The following is a 26,535-nucleotide window of genomic DNA, read 5'->3' on the forward strand; positions in this document are numbered from 1 at the left end:
ACTTTGTGCAGGACAGAGCTGATTAAAACTGTACTTCCAGAGTGACCCTACTGAGATGGGCCAGGCCAGGTCCCACAGGGGGACAGTGTAAACCCCAGGAGCAGTTCCTGCTCTGGAAGAGCCTGAGGGGTCACTGAGGAGACTGAGACACCGAGCCACAGCTCCAGCTGCATTCTGAGCTCTGTCCCCAAGAGGGAAACACTTCAGCTGTACCACCCCCTTCTCCTTCCCACAAGAAGGGCAGGGACCAGCAATGCAGATGTTCTGCAGCAGCAGCTCAGGTCACAGCAAAGGAGTTTGTGTTGCTGGAGAAGGAACCAAAGTTTGACCCTTCCCATGTCCAGAGTGTTTCCTGAGCCCGTGTGGAGCAGCGTCCAGGGGTTTAAGGTTCTGCACTGTGCCACTGTCCCTCCATGGGTGACATTGTTTGTCCTCACCTCCCAGATGTCCCACAGCCTCCTGGGCCACTTCAGCTGGAGGAGAACGTGCCCAACACAGTGACAGTGGCCTGGGAACCATCAGCATCTGAGAAGTGGGAGAAGAACCTGCACTACACCGTCCTGAAACGGGAGTCCCCCAAGGGCCTGTGGGGCGTGGTGGGGGACCTGATCTACAACAACAAGTTCACATTCACCACCGTGGTCCCAGGCAGGGATTACTTCTTCAGGGTGGTGGCAAAGAACAGCCTGGGGGCCAGTGCTCCCTCAGAAACTCTGCAGCCCTGGAGGATCCGAAAAACAAAGGGTGAAGCAGCTTTTGCAAAGTGTTTCTGTGTGTTGCTTTTGTTGTCTCTAACACCTTGTCCTGGAGTGGGTCTCTGCCCCAGGAATTGTTCAGTTCTGGGCCCCTCAGTTCAGGAAAGAGATTGAGGGGCTGGAGCAGGGCCAGAGAAGAGCAACAAGGCTGGAGAAGGGACTGGAGCACAAGTGCTGTGGGGAGAGGCTGAGGGAGCTGGGGGTGTTCAGCCTGGAGAAGAGGAGGCTCAGAGGTGACCTTGTCACTCTAAAACTCCCTGTAAGGAGTTTGTAGCCAGGTGGGGGTTGGTCCCTTCTCACAGGCAGTAGAACAAGAGGGCTTAGCTTGAGCTCTGCCAGGGGAGGTTTAGGTTGGGTATCAGAAGGAAATTCTTTGCAGAGAGAGTGCTCAGGGATTGGCATGGGCTGCCCAGAGAGGGGGTGGATTCCCCATCCCTGGAGGTTTTTAAGATGAGACTGGATGTGGCACTGAGTGTCATGATCTGGTGACCACAGCAGGATTGGATCAAGGGTTGGACTTGATGATCTCAGAGGTCTCTTCCAACACAGTTCATTCCATGATTCTGTGAACATTGAGCTGCCCAGAGCAGGAATGCACAGAGACGCTCTGACGAATTCCAGCTGGGCAGGAAAGGGTTGTCCTTTCTGCAGAAATCCTTCATTCCCAGCCCTTGTGTGGTGCAATTTGCCCCAAAATGAATTCCCAGCAAAATCTAAAGCTTAAGTTTTGCAGAAACCAAAGTTTCTGCCTTCAAAGCTAAATTCTAGGGGCTCTGGGAAGCAGCCCAGGGTGCAATCTGAGCATGCACAGGATCTCTGGCAGAGCAGAATTCCAGACCCTGCACCCCCAAGTGTCTGACTGCAAACCAGTCCTGCAAACCCTGCCTGGGAGCTGCATCTGAGGGGGTGTGGTTTGTTTTTTTCCAGCTGAATTCCGAGTCAGAGCCCAGAAATACAGAGGAGTGAATCCAAACCAGCCCCCGAGATTCCTCGTCCCGCTGAGGCCCCACGTGGTGGTGACAGGCAGTGAGTGTCGCATGAGCTGTGCAGTCGGGGGCCACCCCCCCCCAAAAATCACCTGGTACAAGGACAGCAGAGACCTCTCCAAAGATCCCAGCTACTTCTGCACCAACGACTTTGGGGTCTGCTCCCTGGTCATCCTGGGGGTCACCAAGCAGGATGCAGGGGAGTATATGGTGGAAGCTACCAATGAAGTGGGGAGTGTCTTCAGCAGAGCCTTCCTGGCCATCAAAGGTGAGCTCTGCAGTGCCCTTCCTTCCCTGGGCATGCCAAGGTGTGCCACTGCTGCCAAGTGCCTCAACAATGGTCCCCATGCAGCCCCACCTGGCCAAGGCAGTGATGTTTGGGCTGCTTTATGGAACTCCTAATTACCTTCCTGGTGATCAATATGGGAGAGAACTAGGAATTGAATTGTAGATGTGAGAAAAACACTTGATTTCTACAGGAGGCCAAAGGTTTGGTCTGACCTTGAGCAAATCTTTTAGGCAGAACAATCCCATGTTCATTGGGTAAGACCATCCCTTGGTCAGATTTATCTCCAGGGCAGCAGCTTCAGGAAAAAGACCCTTCAGATGTGCAAGGGGTGGAGAAGGAGAGAAGGAACAGCTGAGCTTTGGTGGCCAAAGACAAGGGAGGGGAGGAAAGAGAGGGACGTGGTCAGAGTCCTGATGTGAGTGGAGGACAGTGGGATTGACTGAGGATGGATTTGTAAATACACCTATGGATAAATATTGCTGGTGGTTGCACTCAGTGAAATATCCTTGACTTTGAGTCAAACATTTTCCTTTTAATGCAAAAATACCTCGGTGAGATTTTATGAGGGGAGAAAATCCACAGAGTTCACATATTTCTGAGTTGAAAGGGACCCACAAGGACCATCCTTTTGCAGCTATTGGTCTTTTTGGCCCTGTAATGAAGGTTTCAGCTCCCCTTTCAGGGAGCCTTTCAGACCATTTATCTTCTCCCAACCCTCACACTCTGTAATATTGAACCACTTCTCTCCTTCTCTTCTTTTCAGACTCCAGTCTGTAGAGTGACCCTCCTGAGAACATCCCTCTGTGACTGAGAGGGTTTCACTGAGGACTCACCCATACCAAGCCTGTGCATTTATTTTCAGATTTTCATGATAGACTGAGGGCTTTATTTTGCACAGCCAGTAACTGCATTTTGAAAACGAAGCTGCATTGTAGTCCAGATCAGAGAGGAAAAGCTTTAAGGGAATTGTGTTTTTGTCATGGTCTTGGCTTTCCACTTGCCCTTTAAAACACAGATTAGAAGCTTTGGGAACACAGAAAATGAGAGGAAATTAAAGTTTCCATGGAGAGCACAGGCAGGAGAGACCACCCACCCACACCCCTGCAACAGGGATATTTCTGGACACCAGAGGTCTCTGAATTTGGCCTTTCCCACGTGGTTTCCTAAGCCCAGACAATGACTTTGGACTCCAGGGGATTCTCAGCAGGTTTCCTGGTGCTGGGAGAAGCAGTTCTGCATGTACTGCACTACCAGGAGCAGCTAAATATGTTATTTGCCTTAACTTCTAAGTTAAAATACCTTCCTGCTCATTTTATCTGGGCAAGAGAGAAATCCTCAGACCAGCCTGGCCCGGGGTAGTGCCACCCACAGTAAAAATGCCCTGATGGGAAGGACTGGAAATCCACCACCAGTTGGATTAGGGTGAGCAGAGCAAACCTGCAGCAAGTCCTAAACTGCCACACCAGTGCCACCTTGGCATCCTCACTGCCCCTGTCTCACGGCACTGCTGGCATGGTTTGGCCTGGTGCAAAAAGAGGGCCAAAATCTTTCATGTCTGAGCAGAAAGGAGAGGCCCCAGCAGAGACTTTCTGCCATGGTAAAGGATTCCATCTCTGAGAGGGGGAGGCTGGAAAGCAAAATGTTCTGGGGAGTGTGGGAAGGTGGCACAGCCTGAGCATCCAGGAGACAGGGAAGAACAGGTGAAACCCCCAAATTCCCTGGATTCTCAGACAGCCAAACCCTTCCGTGGGGCTGAAATGTTCCTTTGGGTTACATTTTGTACACTGTTGTACAGACAAACTGCAGATTAGGAAATTAAACTGTAGTTCTGTAAAACACCACGGGTACGTGTTCACTTTGCCCAGGCAGCTCCTGCTGCCTGCAGCTGGCACAGCTCAAGGCTGGACAAGGTCACCCCTGGCTGTGGATTCCCTCCAGCAGCTCCATGTCCTCCTCCTGTGGGAGCTGCAGGTGGGGCCTCACCTGAGCAGGGCAGGTTTTCTCCTTGGCTCATAAGTACAAGGGATAGATGGAAGGAGCTGAATGTTGGGAATTGGAGCCTGAGGGACCTCAGGATGGCTCTGGAACACCAAGAGGCTCCTGCTAACCTTGCTGAGAGCTGCAGGCTCATCCCTGTGCCATGCCTGGGTGTCAGCACCGCCTCCTGCACATCCTCTGCTCTGACCTCCTGGAATGTTTTGTATTCCGGGCCCAGCTGGAAAGCTGGGATGGGGCTGAGCCAGAGCTCAGGAATTCCACAGGGACAGGAGAGCACAGGGAAGAGAACACCAGGAATGGCCAAGGCAGCACGAGGGGCAGGGAGGGAGTGTTGGCATCAGCAACTCTGCTGGTTTATTCTGATGGCAGCAAAGTGGTGATTCCCCTCCCAGGAACCACCTTCCAAAGTGCAAGAGCAGATGTTTGTGGCTGCCCCACCTCTGGAAGTGGCCAAGGCCAGGCTGGAGCAACCTGGTCTATGAAAGTTGTCCCTGGGATGGGACTGAAGGTCCTTCCAACCCAACCCCTTCTGTGGCTGCAGGAGGGACCAAAGGGGCAGAGCTGGGTTTGGATGGACCTTCAGACTCTGGGCAGAGCCACCAGGCACCCCCAGCAGGAGACTGGTTGGTGTATTTGGCTGATTTGCAGCAAAAAAAAAAAAAACAAAACCCAAACTCTAATTCTTTTGTTTGAACTCCAAAACCTGTGATCTTTGCTGACTTGGGGAGCGAGGTCAGGTCTGCTCATTAATGAGCAGTGGCTTCCCAAGCTGTTTTCTGAGAGGGACTCACTGGATGTTCCTTCCTCTCTGATTTTCCCTTCTCAGGCCCTGCTTGGTGAGGGTTTTTCTCCATCCAGCACAGCCACCAAGGCTCTGAGCAGCAGGAGGCCCCTGCTTGCCCCTCCTGCCCTGCTGTGTGCTGGGGATGCCCAGCGTTTGCCCTGGGCATTTCCCAGTCCTTTCCCTCCAGGACAGAGCTGCTCAGCGCTGGGAGCCTCAGCTTTGGGAAGAACTCCTGTGGAAGGAGGTGCTGCTCAGCCCTGTCACTGTGTGCTCCTGTAAGGTTAAGGGTGTTTGGGTGCTGCCCTGGCTCTGCTGGGACAGGAGAGAGTGTGGGATCTGTGCTGGTGTCCTTGGGGACCTCCCACCACAGAGAGTTGTGGTGATGGTGGAAGACCACGAGCAGCCCCTGAGGTTGAATTGAGGGTCCCTTTTCCCTTTGGGAAGGATAACTCCCCTCTGGCTGCAGGAATTCTCAGCCCATGCACTTGGCAGGGCATGACGGTGATGGATTGACCCCCTGGCAGCACTGGCAGCCAAATTTCATGCCCACCTCCTCGATCCGGGCGCTGCAGGAGGGTCCCGGGCTCCCTGTGGAGGTGGAAGAGCTCAGTAGGGATGGGCAACCTTTGGAGCAGCCCCTGCCCTCCTCCTCTCCCGGCCCGCAGCCGGTGCCATCCCTTCACCTCCAGGGAGTGGAGCTGCAGCACCGCGGAGCTGCCCAGGTGTCCCCAGGGACAGCGCAGGGAGGGTTTGCCAGCGCAGGGAGGGTTTGCCAGCGCAGGAGGTGCCGCAATTCCGGCTCCTTCAGAGGCTGGAGACGTTTTAGAGCCCCCACGAGCCCTTGGCATGACCCCCTGGAGCCAAGGAAGGAGCTTTTCTTCCCTGGGTCATGAGATGACGGCAGGAGCAGCCGCAAACTCAAGGGTGCCCTGGCAGTGTCACCCCCAAATCTCTGAGGGTGGTGCTCTCCTGTAGATTCCAAACATCATCTCTGCTTCCAAAGCCTGTCTCTGCCTTGGCTTCTGTGTGGAGAAGTGCAGATGGTCTGGAGCTGCAGACCAGGAGGTGGTTGCTGGAGCAACCAGAGGAGGGGAGAAAGGCACAAATCCTCACTGAGAGGGGTTTGAAAGGCACAAATCCTCACTGAGAGGGGCTTGAGAGGCACAAATCCTCACTGAGAGGGGTTTGAAAGGCACAAATCCTCACTGAGAGGGGCTTGAAAGGCACAAATCCTCACCGAGAGGGGTTTGAAAGGCACAAATCCTCACTGAGAGGGGTTTGAGAGGCACAAATCCTCACTGAGAGGGGCTTGAAAGGCACAAATCCTCACCGAGAGGGGTTTGAAAGGCACAAATCCTCACTGAGGGGCTTGAAAGGCACAAATCCTCACTGAGAGGGGCTTGAAAGGCACAAATCCTCACTGAGAGGGGTTTGAAAGGCACAAATCCTCACTGAGAGGGGTTTGAAAGGCACAAATCTGTGGGAAGATGCTGAAATGAATTCCAAAACCAGCACTGGACAAACACTTTAAACTCAGAGACTCAGTTGAAGTTTTAAAAAGCAGTTTCTGGTTCTGTTCCCCTGCCCGCGTTTCAGTTGTGATGGGTCGTTGTTCACACCCTGCCAGTTCTCTTTGTGTCGCCCAGGCCCTTTTGTTCTGTTGATGGGTCAGCCATTGGGCAGTTCTCCTCCTCCCCCGGTGCTCTGGTGGGGGCTCCTTGGCCCTTCTCCCCTCTCCCTTCTGTTATCCCTCGGGGCTGGGGGGGCAGTGCCAGGGCCCAGCCGGCCCTGCCCCTGTCCCAGTTCTGTTGGTTACGGGACCTTTGACCCGGACTTTTCCTCAGTTTTCACCCAATCCTGCCAGACCTGGGGACCGCCCCCAGGACTGGACATTACCTCGTGGTTTTTTGAATAAACAGATTATTCTCCGCCTTGCAACTGCTTAGAGCTTCTTATCTCTCCCTCCCTTCTCTGCCCCCATGGAACAAAGGGGATAGCAGGGAAACCCTTCTCCCTTTCCCTCCACGCCGCACAGAAGAGACCCTTTTCCTTTTAAAACCTACACAACTCCTCACTCAGAGGGGTCTGAAAGGCACAACTCCTCACACAGAGGGGTCTGAAAGGCACAACTCCTCACACAGAGGGGTCTGAAAGGCACAACTCAGAGGGGTCTGAAAGGCACAACTCAGAGGGGTCTGAAAGGCACAACTCCTCACACAGAGGGGTCTGAAAGGCACAACTCCTCACTCAGAGGGGTCTGAAAGGCATAACTCAGAGGGGTCTGAAAGGCACAACTCCTCACTCAGAGGGGTCTGAAAGGCACAACTCAGAGGGGTCTGAAAGGCACAACTCACAGAGGGGTCTGAAAGGCACAACTCCTCACACAGAGGGGTCTGAAAGGCACAACTCACACAGAGGGGTCTGAAAGGCACAACTCCTCACACAGAGGGGTCTGAAAGGCACAACTCCTCACACAGAGGGGCCCACAGGCTGCACCAAGGCAGGGACAGCCCCTGAGGGCAGACACAGGTGAGGTCCCCTGTCACATGTCCTGCTGTGTCCCCTCCATGCCGTGCTCAGCTCTGGTGTGTGGGGAGGATGGAGATCTGCCGAGCTGAGCTGCCTCTCTGGGCAAGTTGGAAAAGGCAGCTCTCAGCTCCTGCTCTCCAACACGTGTCCCTGCAACAGAGGCAGCTCAGCCCCTGCTGGAATGAAGCAACTCAACCCTCCTCTTGCATTCCGGAGCCTTTCCAGCAGCGTTTGATAAGCACTGCGAGCGTGGCTCCCTGGGCATTGCCACATCTCTCGGCGTGCTCTGCCCTGCCAAAGTTTCAAGGCAGCTATAAATTAGGCTTCCCGGGCGGCTTTCATCTGCTCGCCGGGCAGCGGGAGGGAACAAAGGGCCACGGGGTGCCACGCCAAGGCAGAGGAGCCGGGAGGAGCCGGGTGTGGACAGGGCAAGGCGGGCACGGGCTGCTGGGGGAAGCAAAACAACGTGCCAGCCCTTCCGCGGGGATGGGGAAAGCAAAGGAGCTGGGGCTGGGGGTGAGGGACAGGAGGGGTAATAGGGTGGGTTCTACAGGTGCTGGAAAAGTGAGGTGAGCACCGTAGAGTTTAGAAAACAGTGTCTTTATTAACAGGAGTGACCCAATAGCAGGAACCCAAAGAGAAGGGAGAGAGAGAAGGAGACCAAAGCAATAACCCAAAAGTGTCAGCACCCACTCACCTAAAAGTTACTCACCTAAGGTTGTTTGACCAACTCAGGACACTCCACCAAGGGCAGAGGCTGCATCCTCCAGGCACTGGCAGACAGAAGGTGTCCCCATCATCTTTTTGGGGGAAAAGCCAACAACACCACGTGCATGAGCCCTCTCACCTTTATTTTTTTTGAGCCTGCAAGAGAGTTTCTGCCTGGGGAAATGAGGTCACCATCCTCCCCAGGAAGAGGCCACAGACCCTGCTGCTCTCTCTCCCTCCCTGCTCTCCCCTCCTCAGCTCCCCTCCAAAGGCTGTCAACCAGTAGGAGAGACTCAAGTAACTTTAGTTCATGAAAAGTCTGTCTTCAAGGACAAAGCCTTCACTCTCTCAGCTTCTGTTCCCCAGAACTGGGCAGGAAAAGAGTAAATCTCTCACAGGTGACATAAGCAAAAACACAGACCAAAATGTCAATACTCAATTCCCGATACAGAGGGCAAAGAGAGCACAGGAATCTGGGTTTGCCTTTGTGGTGCTGAGCAGCTGCAGCAGCAACAGCAGCATCAGGAAAAGGGGAGGTTGAGGTGGTGAAGAGTCCAGAGGGGAACCAGGAGTGACTGAGGGCACTTGGTTTGTTCAGCCTGGAGGAGACTGAGGCCGGAGCTCGCTGGTCTCTGCAGCTTCCTCAGGAGGGACAGCAGATGGGCAGCTCCAGTCTCTGCTCCATGAGAAGTGACAGGTCCCAGGGAATGGCTGGAGCTGTGTCAGGGCAGGGTTAGGTTGGATCTTAGGAGAAGGGTCTTTCCCCAGAGGGTGGTAGGCACTGAACAGGCTCCCCAGGGCAGTGGGCACAGCCCCAGGGCTGCCAGAACTCCAGGAGTGTTTGGACAATGCTCTGAGGGACAGGGTGGGATTGCTGGTGTGTCTGTGCAGGGCCAGGAGTGGGACTGGATGGTCCTTGTGGGTCCCTTCCAGCTCAGAATGTTCTGTGGTTCTATGAGGCAGCACCGTCCCCACCAAAGGGATCACACAGAGGTGGCTGGACATGGACCCAAGAGGGGACAAAGGCAGAGCTGAGGGCACAGAAAACAAAAAGCTGCACAAGCATCACCTCTAGAACCTCCAACTTCTCCAAGGCCCCCCAGAGAGAACAGCATTGCCCAAGCCAGAGTTTGGGCAGGTCAGAGAGTGGTTCCATTGCCCAGCAGGGAGCAAAGGAGAGGGAATGTCTTGTGCAGAGTAACAGAACTTCACAGGCCACTGCCGCTGGGTCTGCCATGCAAATGTGCATCTGCTGGAGAGGCTGAGCCTGCTGAGGGCAAGGAGGAGCCTGTGGCACCCCTAAGGCTGAGGGAAGGCAGTGCCAGCTGTGGTTTGGAGCTCCTCAGGATTTTACTCCAGTCGCATTTCACGGAATCATGTGAACAACAGAATGGTTTGATTGGGTTGGAAGGGATCTTACAGGCTGGTTCCATGCCCTGCCATGGGCAGGGACACCTTCCACAAGCCCAGGTTGCTCCAAACCCTGTCCAGCCTGGCCTTGGACAGTTCCAGGGATGGGGCAGCCACAGCTTCTCTGGGCAACCTGTGCCAGGGCCTGCCCACCCTCAGAGGGAAAAATTTCTTACCCATATCCCAGCTCTCCCTGCCCTCTGGCAGTGGGAACCCATTCCCTCTTGTCATATCCCTCCATCCCATGTCCCAGGTCACTGTCCAGTTCTCCTGGAGCCCCTTTAGGCACTGGAAGGGGCTCTCAGGTCTTCCCAGATCCTTCTCTTCTCCAGGCTGAACAGCCCCATTATCAGCATGATCAGCTCTTGGATAGCTCTGGCCCCTGGAAGAGCACAGCCCCTGGGCAGACCCCCAATCCTTTGGCAGTGCCAGGTCTGGGCACAGACCAAGAACAGAAGCTGGAGGCCTCAAGAATTCCTGTATACAGCAAGGTGTGCAGCTGAACTGCAGATGGGGAGATTATTTCCTTACCAAACAAACACCCCAACACCTTGTGGTGTAACAGGATCTTTTCCAGGGATCAAGGTGCCTCCCAAGGCTGCTGTCAGAGGGACTGAGCACACACAGCATCACCTTTGACTGAACTGGGGCTGCATTCTGCCTTCAAAGGAAGCTCCTTGAACACCAGGGAGCTCCACAGACACAGCAGTGTCTGGTTCAGTCCCACAGACCATGTTCAGTGGTAACACAGAAGGAACTCAGTCCCCACTGCATTCACCTGACCTGCCTCCACCAGGGAAGGACCAGCATGATCCTGCTGCAGTGTTTTTGGTTTGTGTTCCACCTTACCAGGCCCTGAAGTAGGCCTAGGCAGGAGGTTGGGGTCTGGTGGACACCTCCATCCAGCTTTGCCCGTTGCTGACAGGTCCCCATGGGTGGGACAGAGCTGGAGAAGCTCGTGCTGCCCTGTAGGGAACCTGCCCTGGGTGGGGAAGTGCCCTGGCAGCTGCAGCTCTGCCCCAACTGCCCAGACCACCAGAGGTTCAGCTGAGATGGGCAATGCTGAGCTCCCATCAGGGCTGAGTCACTGCTGAGACCTGCAGAGGGTTTAGAAACACTCCAGGCTTGCCCAGTTGGACTTCTTTGCTGTGCCAGTCACAGCAGTTTCAGCCAGACCTCCCAGGGCATTTGGGGGTGACTCAGCCAGGCAAGAGGAGCTCTGGGTGCCTGCACCCCTCTAAGGCACCCACAGACACACAGGGGTGCCAGTTTGGAGGGCACTGGAAAGGCACAGCAGGGACCCCAGGACTGGGAAGGCATCGTGGGGGCACCCACACCCCATGGCACCCCAAACCTGCAAGGACAGAGGGAAAGACTTTCACAGCTTCCCCCTTGGAGCATCATCCCTGCACATGGAGCATCCCAGTGCTCCAATGAGGGAAGTTGCACCCAGTGTAGGACTAAGGGAGTCAGAAAGTGGCTCTCTCATGTCCTGCCTCTAGTCCTGTGCCCATCCTGTCCCAGACAGATGTGGTGGAGGGAAAGATCCAGTTTTTTAATGTCCCACGAGCAAACCAGGCTGAGCTGACCCTGCTGAGTGGTCTCCATACCATGCCCCCAGCAAGCCATGGGACATCCCAGCATCCCACTGGGATCCCACTCACCCTCCTCAGGAGGACCATGTCCCAGAACAGCTTCCTCCAGCATGAAACATCCCTCACTGGCCAGACTGTCCCAGGGTGGTGCTGCCTGGGGCTGGGGACCACAGGGTCAGGTTCAAACAACCCAGAGAGGCTTGTGTGCCCCCCACTCTGCTCCCAGATCTCTCCACCCTCCACCACACATCAGAGCTGAGCACGGCATGGAGGGAGCACAGCAGGACATGTGACAGGGGACCTCACCTGTGTCTGCCCTCAGGGGCTGTCCCTGCCTTGGTGCAGCCTGTGGACCCCTCTGTGTGAGGAGTTGTGCCTTTCAGACCCCTCTGAGTGAGGAGTTGTGCCTTTCAGACCCCTCTGAGTGAGGATTTGTGCTTTTCAGACCCCTCTGAGTGAGGATTTGTGCTTTTCAGACCCCTCTGTGTGAGTTGTGCCTTTCAGACCCCTCTGAGTGAGGAGTTGTGCCCTTCAGACCCCTCTGAGGGAGGAGTTGTGCTTTTCAGACCCCTGAGTGAGGAGTTGTGCCTTTCAGACCCCTCTGTGTGAGGAGTTGTGCCTTTCAGACCCCTCTGAGTGAGGAGTTGTGCCTTTCAGACCCCTCTGAGGGAGGATTTGTGCTTTTCAGACCCCTCTGTGTGAGGAGTTGTGCCTTTCAGACCCCTCTGAGGGAGGATTTGTGCTTTTCAGACCCCTGAGTGAGGAGCTGTGCCAACGTTTCTTTGTCTTTTTTCCAGGAACTTTTTGTACTTGCCAATGTTGCAAAGGTGTCCTAGTTGCACATTTGTCCTCTTTGCCTTCCCACAGCCAGGGCAGATGCTTTGGATGCCATCTGCTGTGCCAAGGACAAGCAGTTTCCCTTCCCAGGGAGATTCCCTGCTCCCAAAACTGCTGCTGGGCTCCAGCAAAGAGCTCTTCCCTCTCCTGTTTAGTTGCCTGCAATGGCAGGAAATTTCCAGGACAGGAGGCCTCCAGTGGAATATGGAGCAGAGAGGTCTGGGAAACCTGTGCTCAAACCAACTTCTGCACAGAAAGCTTTAAGTGTTACTGTTTTGAGTCAAACCAACTTAAGTCAGACATTAAAATCCATCCAGGACAGCTGCTGTTTGGTGACTCCTGAAACATCCTCTCTGGTTCTCGAGGTCCAGCACTTGGACAAAGGTCAGCCTGGTTTGATTACAAGAGGAACACGAAGCACTTTGATCTACAGGAGCAAGGTAAGACTTTTTTCAGTCACTCCTAAGCAGCAAAACAGTCCTTAATGAGGTCATTTTAATGAAATTATGTGTGTGTTCCGACCTCAGTTGCTGTGCCTTTCAAGGGAAGTGAAACTGCTCTTTGGTGTCACAGGAGAGGTGAACCTACTCTGCAACCCTGAGTTTAGCAGGAATGGCCAACAGATGTGGTGACCCCAGACCCAGCTGTGTTTTCCCATTCCCATCCTCTCCCAGGGGTGTCTGCAGTCCCCTGGATGTTGGGAATGACTCTCAAGTTAGAAATTGCTGTATTTGGCCACTCTGGTTGCACAATGAGGTCTCCCCTCAGCCTCCTCTTCTCCAGCTGAACACACCAAGTGCCCTCAGTGTCCTCACACGCTGCCCCTCCAGACCCTGAACCATCTTCACTGCCCTCCTTTGGACACTCCCTAATGGTTTAATCTCTTCCTTCCATTGTGACACCCCAAACTGCCCCACCGTTGCAGGTGAGGCTGCCCCAGTGCAGGGCAGAGCAGGACAATCCCCTCCCTCACCCAGCTGGTGATGCCAGGCCTGATGCCCCCCAGGGCAGGGATGTCCCTCTCCCAAAGCCCTGTGATGGAATGGTGCTCTGGAGGGAAGGGAAGAGGCTGCCCTGCTGCCAGGAGCCTCTGCACCTCCCTGCAGAGCACGTGGTGAGGGAGTGATGGCACTGCCAGGCATGGTGTGGGCACATGACCCAGTGTTTGACATCATGGGGGTCACAGGCACAGACCGTATTCTCCATCTGTGCCAGGGCATGATCACCCCCCTGTGCCCACTCCCCTCGCCAGGTGTTGGTATTTGTACATTTTCAGGCTGGCAAACCAAAGACAAATTTGCAGGTGAAGCTGCCGAGATAAGAATGGAATTGGTCTCGAGACCTTGAGCTGGTGCAGAAGTGAGAAATGAACCTGCAGAAACTCCAGAGTGACATCAAAGGAGCTCCTTTATAAAGTTAAAATAAGTTGCATTAAGGCTGTTTAGATCTAGCAATTTTTAGGAGATATATATTACTTAATAATTAGCTATGGCTGTGTGATGTTGGATAGTTTGCATGGTGTGTGGGGGGGTTTTAATGTTGTGTGTAACTGTGTGAAAAAATAGTTGTGAATATGGTCCCTCCTGGACCTTGAATATTCTTGCACAAGAATAGTTTAAATATGGTTAATGTAAACACAGTTGCACCTTCTTCCCTTCTTCTGCTCCTCTTCCCTTCTCTCCACAACTACCCAGTAACTGTAACCCTTGATGAAGAGGAGAGAAATAAAATACCCAAAAAGGAAACCCCATAAAATGAGATCAGTCAAGTGATTTATTTAACGACAGGGGCTGAAGCCTCTGAGAGCCCCTCAAAGGCTCAGTTGAGAACTGTGTCTGGAGATCAGGTGTCGTGACAGCTGGGGCTGCTGTGTGTCGTGACAGCTGGGTCTGCTGTGTGTCGTGACAGCCAGGAGCTGCTGTGTGTCATGACAGCCAGGAGCTGCTGTGTGTCGTGACAGCTGGAGCTGCTGTGTGTCGTGACAGCCGGGGCTGCTGTGTGTCGTGACAGCTGGAGCTGCTGTGTGTCATGACAGCTGGGGCTGCTGTGTGTCATGACAGCTGGGTCTGCTGTGTGTCGTGACAGCTGGGGCTGCTGTGTGTCGTGACAGCCGGGGCTGCTGTGTGTTGTGACAGCCGGGACTGCTGTGTGTCGTGACAGCTGGAGCTGCTGTGTGTCATAACAGCTGGGGCTGCTGTGTGTCGTGACAGCTGGAGCTGCTGTGTGTTGTGACAGCCGGGACTGCTGTGTGTCGTGACAGCTGGAGCTGCTGTGTGTCGTGACAGCCAGGAGCTGCTGTGTGTCATGACAGCCAGGGGCTGCTGTGTGTCGTGACAGCTGGGGCTGCTGTGTGTCGTGACAGCTGGGGCTGCTGTGTGTCGTGACAGCCGGGGCTGCTGTGTGTCGTGACAGCCAGGAGCTGCTGTGTGTCATGACAGCCGGGGCTGCTGTGTGTCGTGACAGACGGGACTGCTGTGTGTTGTGACAGCTGGGGCTGCTGTGTGTCGTGACAGCCGGGGCTGCTGTGTGTCGTGACAGCCAGGAGCTGGTGTGTGTCGTGACAGCCAGAAGCTGCTGTGTGTCGTGGCAGCCGGGGCTGCTGTGTGTCGTGACAGCTGGGGCTGCTGTGTGTCGTGACAGCCAGGAGCTGGTGTGTGTCGTGACAGCCAGAAGCTGCTGTGTGTCGTGACAGCCAGGAGCTGCTGTGTGTCGTGACAGCCAGGAGCTGCTGTGTGTCGTGACAGCCAGGGCTGCTGTGAGGAGTCAGGTCACACTGGGCTCTGTTGCTAAATGGTTTCATGAGCTGCTCTGGGAGGTCCCTCCCCAGAAGCCACGCAGGGGTTTCACAATGCTGTGGAATCGAGGGCATCCTCCAACCAATCCCACACTTGTTCCCTTCCTGAATTTCACCCTGTCACTTCTGCAGCTTTCCCAGTGGGAACAAGCTCTCCCTTCCCTGAAGTGTTTCTGAGCTGGTCCAGACCGTGATGGGCTCAGGGAGGCCAAGAGTCCAAGTGTCATCCTGGCTGAGGGGCCTGTCTGCCCACCCTTCACCTGAGTGCCAACCTGTGAGAGACCATTCACACCCATCTGATTCCAAACACCCCTCTGGATTCTGTCTTGCCCTGCAGTGGGCATGGGCACAAAGTCTTCTCCTTGACTTCTTGTGCCATGCACTGGTAACGCTCCTGGGCCTGGCAGGACCACCTGTGGGGATGGTGCCCCACAGCCCTGCCCTCCCTCCAGCCCCTCCTGGAAGCAGCACCTGGCAGGACCTGACTTGGCTGCATTTGCAGGGCACCACCCAGGGAATGCTCATACACCCCACAGGGCCCTCAGAACACACTTAGGTTATCTAAGGGGTTTTCATGGCAATGTGGGCTCTTCTCCTCTGTCTGAGTGGGGATGTTCCAACCACAGCCATCCTCAAACGCTGCCTCCATCGACAGCCAGGTCCACATGGACTTGCCAGGCATGGGATGGCATGGAGAGGGGGAACTCTTCAATCCTTTACACATCTAGAAGTAAGGAGGGCACTACACAGGTCCTTGGATGGTCCTCAAGACCTAGAGGAGTGGAGCAGGGAGATGATATTAGGGAGAAAGTGCCTATCACAGAGGTCTGTCAGGTCTTCTGGGCACAGTCAGTCAGGATTGTCTCTTGGAGCCTGTCGTGGGAACACCACCTTGCTGAGGGGCTGATGCCTACACAGGCTGCCAGGAGACCCCCACCCTGAGGGGGTCCAACACAGGGCTGGACGTGGTGGGCAGCACATGGCACAGAGACAGCCCAGGCCCTGCGCTGACCTCACCAGCACTGCCCACTTTCAAGGGAAGCCTCTTGCAGCAACCCCACGTAATTGGTGCCCGAGAACAGGCTGCACCACCAAAGGTAAGTGCCATGAGCACAAGGAGTTCCTCACTGCACCCATTCCCTCCCACGTGTCCTCTCCTGAGGATGTCACAACCTGTCCCTGAGGTGCATCAGCACCAGGGAAATCCCTGGGAGAGGACCAGGCCCAGAGATCCTGAGCAGGGATCCTTTGCAGCCTCCTGGGACCATGGAGGGGTTTGTGCCTACTGTCCCTCTAACACCATCACAAGCTTTGCCCTTGGGCTGCTGGGCCAGGTCTGCAGCAAGGAGGGGCCCTGTGGTGGGACTGGGTGTGCAGCATCTCCCCCTCAGGGCATCCCCCTCCCAGAGCTCCTGAAGACACCACTGCAGGCTGAGCTCCCCCTGTCCTGGGCACTGCCCTCACAGAAAGTCCTGAGTAGGGATGGGAGGAGAGCAGCAGCTCCTCGGTCCATTCACAATGCTCAAGTGACATGAGGACACAAGGATATGAAAACCGGGAGGGTTGGCCAACTGGATGGCATTCTCCTGGAGGGGAGGAAGAGATCCTTCCTTCTCCATCACCATCCTCCCCTCCCAGGGCACCTCCCTGATGTCTGCCCTTCCCTGGCCACTCCTGGGACCTGTTTCCAGAGTGACCTGCTGACCAGGTCCCTTTTTCTCTGCTGACAAGGCTGCTTAGCCATCAGAGCCATCAGCAGTTCACACTCGTGATGCTGTTGCTCATCAAAGGTGGGACCCAGGATGTTTGGCAGGGGATGTCCAAGGGTAGGGAGGGGCAGCAGGACAACCTGCACCCTCAGCCCTGAGAGTGCTGAGTCTGGAGCTGCTGTCAGGCACCTGCAGGCTCCTGCCCACAGCTGTGAGGTTGGTCTCCAGCCCACAGCCCACCCTGCCCTGTGTTGTGTCCCCTTGAATGTGTTACTTGTGCCATCTGCCACCAATGGGCAGTAAAGGTGGGGAATCAGGAGGGTGAGCCCATGGACGTCCAGCTGACAGGAACAAGGGTTTGGCCTCCCCTTCAGCCCCAAGATGGTCAGGAGTGGATCACAGGACACACACAAGGAGAGACTGGGAGAGCTGGGCTTGTTTGGATTGCAGAAGGGAAGGTTTGGAGGATCGTACAGCTTTCTGCAGCTGGTGGAGCAGGCAGAGAGGATGGTGCGAGCCCAGAGGAGGCCATGGAGATGCTCCAGGAGCCAGAGCTTCTCTGCTCTGGAGACAGGCCAGGAGAACTCAGAGGGCTCAGTCTGGAGAACAGAAGGCTCCAGGAAGACCTGAGAGCCCCTTCTAGTGCCTAAAGGGGTTCCAGAAGAGCTGGAGAGGGACTTGGAACAAGTACCTGGAGTGACAGAACACAGGGAAAGGCTTCCCACTGCCAGAGGGCAGGGATAGATAGGATAGTGGGCAGGAATTTTTCTCTGTGAGGGTGATGAGGCCCTGGTACAAGTTTCCCAGAGAAGCTGTGGCTGCCCCATCCCTGGAAGTGTCCAAGGCCAGGTTGGACAGGGTTTGGAGCAACCTGGGCTGGTGGAAGGTGTCCCTGCCCATGGCAGGGGGTGGAAGGAGATGGGCTTTGTGGTCCAAACCAAATCCATTCTGTGCTACTATGAAGATGGAGTCACACCTTCTAAGGTACATGGGGAGAGGAGGAGAGGCAGCTGGAACAAGCTGGGATAAGGGAAATTCCTCTTGGATACATGGAATGAAGTTCACTACGAGGATAGTCAAATACTGGGAGAGGCCTGATAGGCTTTGGGGTGTCCATCCAACCTCCACTGGACAAGGTCTGGAGCAACTGGGTCCTGACCTGGTGCCGCAAAGCTGGTCCTGCTTTGGGCAGAGTGGCAGCCCCTTCCTATCACAATCATCTCGTGTTCCTTTTAGGGAACACCTCAAAGATATTCCCAGGTGCTTGATCTCCATTACACAAGACTTCCAACTGGCTGTGTGAGGCCTCTCAGCTGCTCTGTGTAAGCCATCCTTCTATTTCATGGAGCAATCAAGGATTTCCTTACTGTTCCCACCTAGGCTCCCATGTCCACTGGGAGATCTCTAGGGCTTGGTGAAGTCTACCTGCTTTGCCAAGGGCCAGTCCATGACCTGCCTGGTGGTGTCACCTTCTTACCCTCCCACAGCACCATCCCAAAAACATCTCAGTGCCACATGTGTGCAAGGAATGGAGGGAAAGTTTTACTCAAGAACAACCTGCTCACAAGTCTCAGCAGACTCCTGGGTGGTTTTCCTCAGCATGGCAGCTCCATGTTCCCTTTCAGCTGGATCCTGGTTGCCCTGTTGGATCTGAGCTCTCCATCTGGCCCATTCCCGAGGTGCTTTCTGATTCCACAGAAGAGAGACTTTCATGGCAGGCAGAGAGAAACTAAGGTTAGAAAAACTGAAGAGTACGTTTCCTCCTGGATAAACCTTGTCAGGCCCTGCAAAATCTCATCTGTGATGGAGTGAGGCTGAGTCAGCGCTCAGAAAATGGCATTACCCAGGAAACACAAGAAAATACCCCTGTCCTTCCTATGCCCACCTGCCCTGAGGAAGAACCAACCCTCGGGGCTAAGAAAACCCCACAGCTGGACTCCCTGACACGTTTTTTAGGGGGCAATTCTTTTCCCCCCAGCGCTCCATAGACACTTCCAGCTCAGGAGCGCCCGACAAGTTGGAACAGCGACCCCGCAGCGCTCGTGGAGCAGCGCTGCCCCAGCGAGCCTTTAGATTGCCATCAGCCAGCTGGCAGCTATCCCAGGAACTCGCGCAAAAATGCTTTGAAGCGGCCAGATGCGCAGGGCGTGTGCCCGTGTGGGGTGCGGAGCGGTGAGTCACGGCATCACCATGCGGGGCTCGGGGTGTGCTCAGGCGGCGGCGGCACCGCAGCGGGTGCCCCTCGCCCTCAAACATCACCGCCTTGCCCGGCGATTTCAGCTGAATCGTTTTTAGCCCTCCGATCTTTTGCCCATCGCCCCCTCTGTGCTCCTGTGCCCCTTCTGGCACAGGTTTTGTTTTCTTTCCAGCCTTGCCCCGCTTTGCCCGTGAGCTCCAGACAGACAGGCAGACAGGGAATTTTGCTGCGGGCGCTGGTGGATTCAGGCTCTGCTGCTGCGCTGGGGCTGCACTGGGCTCGCCGGGGATGCCGCTCCCCGTGCCCTGCTCAGGGACCATCCCCAGCCCCGATACCCACAGCAGAACAACAGTTTGCACAAAGCTGCAATAAACTCCTTTGTTTCAGCATCTTTGGCTCGTCCACATCCACATTTGGAGTCTGTTGCAGAAACCTGGGAGATTCCCTGCCTTGGGCTAGACCACGCGAACTCGCCCCAAGAAACCATTGTGTCTGGAAAGCCTCTCTAAGCTCCCTGTCCGCAACTCCGCAGCCCAGCTCAGCATTTTGGGCGAGTTATGAAACAGGGCAGATGCCAGAGCCAAATGACGGGCTGTGATAAACACCCTGCGCGGGGACAGGGGAGGGAGGGCTGGTCCTTGCCGCGGGCGAAATGACATTACAGGTTTGCAAGAGCTGGGCACTTTGTTGGGCAGGAGCCATCTGACGCTGACAGCCTGTCATTGATTTGCGAAAACATCGTTTGGCATCGATAACAAGCGCTCGGGAGAAACAAGTAGGACAGAGGAAAACAACACCCAGGTGTTGCTTTGGTATTCCCTACCCCGACTGGAAGCAGAGTTATCGCTCAGGAGCAGCAGGAAAGGAGGGCATGGGCTCCACCCACCCCGTCTCACTGGGCAGCAGCCACCCAGGCTTGGGTAGCACTCAGCCCTCCTCCTGGCTGGACTTGCTTGGGCACGGTTTAAAAGTCCAGGCAGGTTGGGTGACGGAGCAGAGTGAAGCCTCAGCATCCCTCAGGTGAGGTGTCAGGAAAAGAGGGGAGAGGGAACCAAAGGCAAATACCCTCCCGTTGCTCTAGTCCTGTGTCCCGTTGGTAAAATTTGGCTTTCTGTTCTTGGCTTTCATGGGAGGAGCATCCTGGAGCATCAGACAGGGACAGTGGACAACACTCATCTTCCTCAGGAGCCTGCCCTGATCTTTCTGAGCCTGCCCTAACCCTAACCCTAACCCTTGTTCATACAAAATATGAAATATGGCACCTGCATGGGCACAAACCACCAGGGAAACATGAAATCTGAGGGATGGGGATGAAATAAACCACCAGGGCTGCAGACAGCCAGGCCCTGGGTGCCGATGATTCCTATTGAAAAGAAACCACACAAGTCTTTTCTACCTTACAACTTTCTACCTTTCTGCCTTTCTCCATTTGAAAGCACAGAGGGCTCTGCTCTTCCTGGCCCTTCTCCAGGCTGTGTGCTGGCACAAACACCCAGGACATGGTCCTGGGGGACCCAGGAATCCACTGCTTTGGGCACCCTCCCCTCAGCCTCCCTCCTGATGGGGTTTTTGCCTTTTCTTCTCTATCAGCCTCTTGTGGCTTGGCAGGAGCTTTGTCAGCGCTTGCTGTGACCTGAAACTGGTCCCACCAGCACCAAGGTGTTCAGTTCTCTGCAAACGAGTTGTTGCAGTGTGGCTTGGCAGAGAGAAAATACTCTGCTCACATTCAGAACCTGGCATGTCATTTCTTGCACAGCCATTTTAACTTCTCTCTGCTTGCTAAATGTCCTGTTTTTCTCCCTGCTGCTCCAGGCTCCTTGCAAAGGTTGCCCCAACTCTGCCTGGCAGAGTTCTCCATAATTTTGTCCCGAAACGAGTGGGATACCCTTTGGAGAAAGGTGTCACCCGCATGGGCAGCACCCTGACCATCCTGAGGATCTCCTCAGGACTCTCCCTGACCTCATACTGGGTGTTCTGCAGGAATCCTGCATTCCTGGGCTCAGAGGGGGGGATTTGCAACCTGTGCAGGCAGAGGAAGATTTCTGCAGACTGGGAGCTGCACACAATGAGCCAGGAGCACATTGGCAGGACCCCAGGCAGGATCAGGCACTGTTGGCAGCATTGCCCCTCTGACCCATGGCCTGTGCAATGCTGCCTCCCCCTACCAGGGGTGTCCCCAGGCTCTTGGCACTGAGATAAAACTTTGATCCAGTTTAGGTGAGGGGAAACAGCAGAACCCAAGACGAGCATCTGGGGGGGGGGGGGGCCACCAGCCCTCGGGCTCCCAGAGAGCACCGATCCCTACCCAGACCCACACAGCCTCACCCACCAGTCCTTTGCAGTGACAAGGATGGACCTCATACCTCCCATCCTTGCCCACTGGCACCCACCCACTGGCCCCCCTTGCCCTGGTTGCTCTGGCGGGGTCTGGGGGAGGCACTTTTGGGGCGAGGGCCACGGGAAGCCGCGGCAGTGCGTGGGTGTGTGCGGGCAGGGCTGTATATCCAGTCTGGCAGGGGGTGTGCCGGCTCACACGCCACGGAGCCGAGCTGGGAGCAGCAGCCCTGAGACACCCTGGGCCACAGGGGCCGTATGGCAAGCAGGGGCCTGGCACACTGAACCCAGCACGAGCCGGAGTGCGGTCGCCCCGCGTTGTGCACGGTCAGGAGCAGAGAGCCCACGGTGCCCCCAGCCCTCGGTGTGAGCAGCCATGCTTCACTCCCCGCTGAAAACTGCCCTGGCATATGAGTGCTTCCAGGACCAGGCCAGCTCCACTCTGGCTCTGCCCTCGGACCACAAGCTGAAAACTAAAGGCACGGGCAAACAGCGGGTGCAGGAGCAGGTGATGATGACGGTGAAACGGCAGAAGCAGAAGTCGTCCGTGTCGTCCAGTGTGGGCCACTCCAACCGAGGTAACGTCCCATGGCTGCTGCTCTTGGAGGGTTTTGGGATTTTTGCTGTGGGGGGACAGACCAGTTTGCTTCTCTTGTGGGTCACCCCAGGCAGGGGGTGCTGAGGTCTCTTGCACTAGATGGAAGAGTTAGGACAATGCTCGGAGCTGGATGTATCTACTCTCTCCCCGGTGGAGCTGATCCCCTGGGAATGCTGTGCTGCTCCACATCCCCGAGGCACTTGGACATGGCAGTGTGGTGCCATTAACCAGTTTTTCCCTGGCTCTAAAGCTGGAGTAGCTGCCTAAGTTTGCGAATCCTTCCTCTGCAAGTGCCCCCATGGTTGGTTGGAATTCTCCACCATCCTCTCCTGTGGATGGGCAAAGCTAACAGAGCTGCTCTTCCACCATGCCATGGGGCTGGAACCAGCCTCGCTCCAGGGTTTGCTGCCTCCTGAGCATTGGGCAGGTGGAGAGCAGGCAGCTGTGCCCACTCACAGGGCACAAACCTCGGCTCGGGATTCACCTCTGGAGCTCCCAACACATCTCCCATTTGCAGACTGGGAAGTGTGGGAGCCTCCAGGACAGCCTGGTGTGAGTGGCAGGAAGAAGCTGAGCTGGGAGAAGTGCCCCTGGTGTTGGTTTGGTGGGGGTGTCTCACAGCCCTCTCCATTGTGTAGGTGGGTAGAGAGGGGTGGTGGAGTCTGGGCAGCCCTTCTAGCTCAGGGCACTGAGCCTGTGCCACCAAAAACAAGCCACCAGCTGAGCCCCTGAGCAGGTTTCATGCTGGAATATCTTCCTCTTCGGATCAAGGCTTGGCAAATGGTTTTCTTTGCTATCTTTGTGTCTGGAGAAAACTGATTTGGAGGTAAAGCTACAAACCCAGAGGGGTGTGACAGGCTCAGTGCAAAACCTCCTGGACTTGGAGGTGCTTTGGCAGCAGCAGAGACCTCTGGCCTGACTGAGTCCTCCAGGGAGAGGAAAACCCAAGGATCTGGGGAGGACAGAGGTGCTGGGGCTGGGATTGAACATTCAGCCATGTCTGGAGTGAGCAGAGCACAGAAGGAGTTTTTTGGAAGCCTGGGAAAGCTGGGCCGGGCTCATCCAGGAGCTAGACCTTGCCTGGCAGCTTCCCCAAGCTGGACAGTGAGGCCAAATCCAGCACTGGTGAGGTGTCCTGGTCCAGACATGTGTTTTGGGATGGTTTGCCATGAGAAGCTGAGTGGCACGAGGCTGCTGGGTGAAGTGTGGAGGTGGTGCTGCCATGGGAGCTCCCCCTGCTCCAGGCATTGGAATGGTTGTGATGAGGGGACAGAGCAGGCTCATGGTGGAGGGGCATGTCCCCCATGTCCTGTAGTGCCATGTCCCATGTTGGGCACCACCAGGAATATCTTTGCTCTCTCTTTTTTTGTGGGCTCAGACTCCAAGGGGGAAGGGAGGGCCAGGGCAAGCAGAACTTTCTGCTGCCACCAACGTGGGAGATGAAATCACCTCCCACCCAGAGGGTTTATTGCTTAAGGTGTTATGGTGCCTGACTTGGCAAAATAAAATACACACCAGGATGAAATGAGGGGCTCTGGGTGGTGATCTGTGCACTGCCAGCCTCCCCTTCCAGTGGAGGGGCATTTCAAGGGGAAGAGGGCAGAGGGATATCTCCCACTGCTGCCCACAGGCAGGGAGAGACGGAGGCAGAGGGGGTTATTCTACTGGGAGAGGATCCCAGGTGAAACTTCTGGGACAGGGGAAAAAATAAAATACATTCCCAAGCTGTCTGTCTCTGCCCAACAAGCCAAACCCCTCCTCCAGACACTCCTGGAAATGTCTGGGAATGGGAATTGCGTGGAGATGGTTTCTGTGTCCCAGGGAAGCTGAGTCACATCCCACTCCCAGGAGCTGCCTCCAAACAGGAGGCCAAGGCCATCCCATTCCCAGCCCAGGGAGACTGGCCAGCACGAAGGTCCTGGTGGTGAATTCACCCCAGCAGTTGCTCTCTCAGTGAATTTCTGGATGGAATCCCAGAAGGGGGAGAGGTTGCCATTTATTCTCAGGGTTTTCTCCTGTTTGGTGCCAGAGTGAGTCAAACTAAACTGTCAAACAGTGGTTTTAACTGCTGTTGGCCAAAGATCAGCTGGGCAGACATGAGAAGAAAAATTAATGCTTCCTACAACCAGACTACACGGATGCTGCCTGTCCAACACCAGCTACCTGGCATTTCTCAAAGATGCTCCTCAAAGGCTGAGGTATTCCCCAAACCCCTGGATAAATTCCCAAGTGCTTTGTTCCCTCTGCACTCAGACAGTTCCCTGTGTGTGTCTGGGCAGATGTTGGTCCAGCTCCAGGTGTGTGTTGCTGTGTTTGAGCCAGAGCTGAAGCACAGCCCAGAGCTTGCCCCACCTTCAGGAACTGTGTTCCTGTGTGTGTAGGATGCTAAGTGTGGACATGGAACCCTCCTGCATGTAGCAGGGATGGGTGGTGTTGTATCCCATAACTGGAGTGCCTTAGGAGGGTCAACACACACTCCCTCAGATTCCTGGTAATTGATGGATACAGAAGATGAATTGGTCAGTTGGAGTCCAGCAAGTCAAGGTGTTGTGGCCCCTTTCTGAACATCTAGTGCCACTCAATATGGGCACAAGCCACAGCAGGGCAAGGTGACCCATCTGGGCTCAAAATGATGTGTGCTGGGGCAGGACAGTGAGAAGAGACCAGTTGTCTGCACCCACAGTGGGGCCTTGTCTCAGCACAGCAGCTTCAGGTGTTCCCAAGGATGACTGCAGAGCCTGAGGTCTGTGAGGTCCGTGAGATCCGTGGGGTCTGTGGGGTCTGTGGGGTCCGTGGGGTCTGTGGAGTCTGTGGGGCCTGTGGGGCCTGTGGGGTCTGTGGGGCCTGCGGGGCCTGTGGGGTCTGTGGGGTCTGTGGGGTCCGTGGGGTCTGCTGAGTCTGTGGGGTCCGTGGGGTCTGTGGGGTCTGTGGGGTCTGTGGAGTCTGTGGAGTCTGTGGAGTCTGTGGGATCAGTGGGGACTGTGGAGTCTGTGGAGTCTGTGGAGTCTGTGGAGTCTGTGGGGTCTGTGGAGTCTGTGGGGCCTGTGGGGTCTGTGGGGTCTGTGGAGTCTGTGGGGCCTGTGGGGCCTGTGGGGTCTGTGGGGCCTGCGGGGCCTGTGGGGTCTGTGGGGTCTGTGGGGTCCGTGGGGTCCGTGGGGTCTGTGGGGTCTGTGGGGCCTGTGGGATCTGTGGGATCGGTGGGATCGGTGGGGTCTGTGGGATCTGTGGGGTCTGTGGAGTCTGTGGGGTGTGTGGGTCTGTGGAGTCTGTGGGATCGGTGGGGTCTGTGAGGTCTGTGGGATCTGTGGGATCAGTGGGGACTGTGGGGTCTGTGGGGTCTGTGGAGTCTGCGGGGTCTGTGGGATCAGTGGGATCTGTGGGGTCTGAGGGGCCTGTGGGATCTGTGGGGTCTGTGGGGTCTGTGGGATCTGTGGGGTCTGTGGGGTCTGTGGGATCTATGGGGTCTGTGGGGTCTGTGGGGTCTGTGGGATCAGTGGGGACTGTGGGGTCTGTGGGGTCTGTGGGATCTATGGGGTCTGTGGGGTCTGTGGGGTCTGTGGGATCAGTGGGGACTGTGGGGTCTGTGGGGTCTGTGGGATCTGTGGGGTCTGTGTGGGGTCTGTGGAGTCTGCGGGGTCTGAGGGGTCTGTGGGGTCTGCAGGATCTGCGGGGTCTGTGGGATCAGTGGGGACTGTGGGGTCTGCGGGGTCTGTGGGATCTGTGGGATCTGTGGGGTCTGCGGGGTCTGTGGGGTCGGTGGGATCTGTGGGGTCTGTGGGGTCTGCGGGGTCTGCCCTCCTGGGGTTTTGGATCTGTGGGTTCTGTGTGCCTCGGGTTTCGAGTTTTGTTCTGTGGGGTCTGTCCTTGAGTTTTGGGTCTGCGGGGTCTGTGGGGTCTCTGGAGTCTGTGGGGTCTGTGGGGTCTCTGGAGTCTGTGGGGTCTGTGGGATCTATGGGGTCTGTGGGGTCTGTGGGGTCTGCAGGGTCTGTGGGGCCTGTGGGGTCTGTGGGGTCTGTGGGATCGGTGGGGTCTGTGGCGTCTGTGGGGTCTGCGGGATCTGTGGGGCCTGCGGGGTCTGCGGGATCTGTGGGGTCTGCGGGATCTGTGGGGTCTGCGGGGTCTGCGGGATCTGTGGGGTCTGCGGGGTCTGTGGGATCTGTGGGGTCTGTGGGGTCTGTGGGGCCTGCGGGGTCTGTGGGGTCTGCGGGGTTTGCCCTCCTGGGGTTTTGGGTCTGTGGGTTCTGTGTGCCTCGGGTTTCGAGCTTTGTTCTGTGGGGTTTGCCCTTGAGTTTTGGGTCTGTGGGGTCTTCCCTCCTTCAGTTTTGGGTCTCTGGGGTCTGCCCTCCTTGAGTTTGGGGTCTGTGGAGTCTGTCCTTGAGTTTTGGGTCTGTGGGGTCTTCCCTCCTTCAGTTTTGGGTCTGTGGGGTTTGCCCTCCTTGGGTTTTGGGTCTCTGGGGTCTGCCCTCCTGGAGTTTTGGGTCAATGGGATCTGTCCTGGGGTTTGGGGTCTGTGGGCTCTGCCCTAAGGCATGTCTGTCCTTCTCTCCATGGGAACACCTCACTGGATGGCTCCCACTGAATTTGTGAGTAATGCAAATTTCCAGGGAACATGAATTTCAGTGGCACAGCAGGAGGAAAGGCCAGGCCAAGCTGCACCAGCTCCTGGGAGCCAACAGTGCTGGTCTGCAACGTCCTCTGGCTACAGAAAAGCTCTGCTGGTGACTTGTCACCGAGGACACCCAGCCAAGGAGTGTCACATCCTGAGCTGAGCTGGGACTGAGAGGATTCCTGTGCTGGCTGTGCTTGAGGAGGGAGAAAGCCCACCCAGCTCTGATGGGATCCCACCTAGTTTTGATGGGGGTCAGTACTCTGCTGTGAAGGGAGGAGGAGATTTTGGGGGTAGCAGATCTTTTGAAGACTTCTGTACTTTTCCTCCACCACGAGATGATTCAGTGAGTCTCCCACAAACCTCAGATTACTGGGATAGAAAAAAAATACCCAAACCCTTTAGC

General features: G+C 55.8%; 2 protein-coding genes across 2 annotated transcripts in view; both read left to right on the plus strand.

Moving 5' to 3' along the window:
- The window catches only part of IGFN1 (immunoglobulin like and fibronectin type III domain containing 1), a 32,404-nt gene extending 29,234 nt beyond the window's left edge, over positions 1-3,170 (plus strand). The window contains exons 23-25 of the mRNA XM_071578660.1: positions 445-744; positions 1,683-2,009; positions 2,794-3,170. Of these exons, the coding sequence (XP_071434761.1) occupies positions 445-744; positions 1,683-2,009; positions 2,794-2,807 (641 nt within the window). The 3' untranslated portion in view covers positions 2,808-3,170. The remainder of the gene's footprint in view (positions 1-444; positions 745-1,682; positions 2,010-2,793) is intronic.
- Positions 3,171-21,099: 17,929 nt separating this feature from the next.
- PKP1 (plakophilin 1) overlaps positions 21,100-26,535 on the plus strand; it is a 60,874-nt gene continuing 55,438 nt past the window's right edge. The window contains exon 1 of the mRNA XM_071578910.1: positions 21,100-21,503. Within this exon, the coding sequence (XP_071435011.1) occupies positions 21,302-21,503 (202 nt within the window). The 5' untranslated portion in view covers positions 21,100-21,301. The remainder of the gene's footprint in view (positions 21,504-26,535) is intronic.

Source organism: Pithys albifrons, chromosome 28 (genome assembly GCF_047495875.1).
Source record: "Pithys albifrons albifrons isolate INPA30051 chromosome 28, PitAlb_v1, whole genome shotgun sequence".
Taxonomy (NCBI): Eukaryota; Metazoa; Chordata; class Aves; order Passeriformes; family Thamnophilidae; genus Pithys; species Pithys albifrons.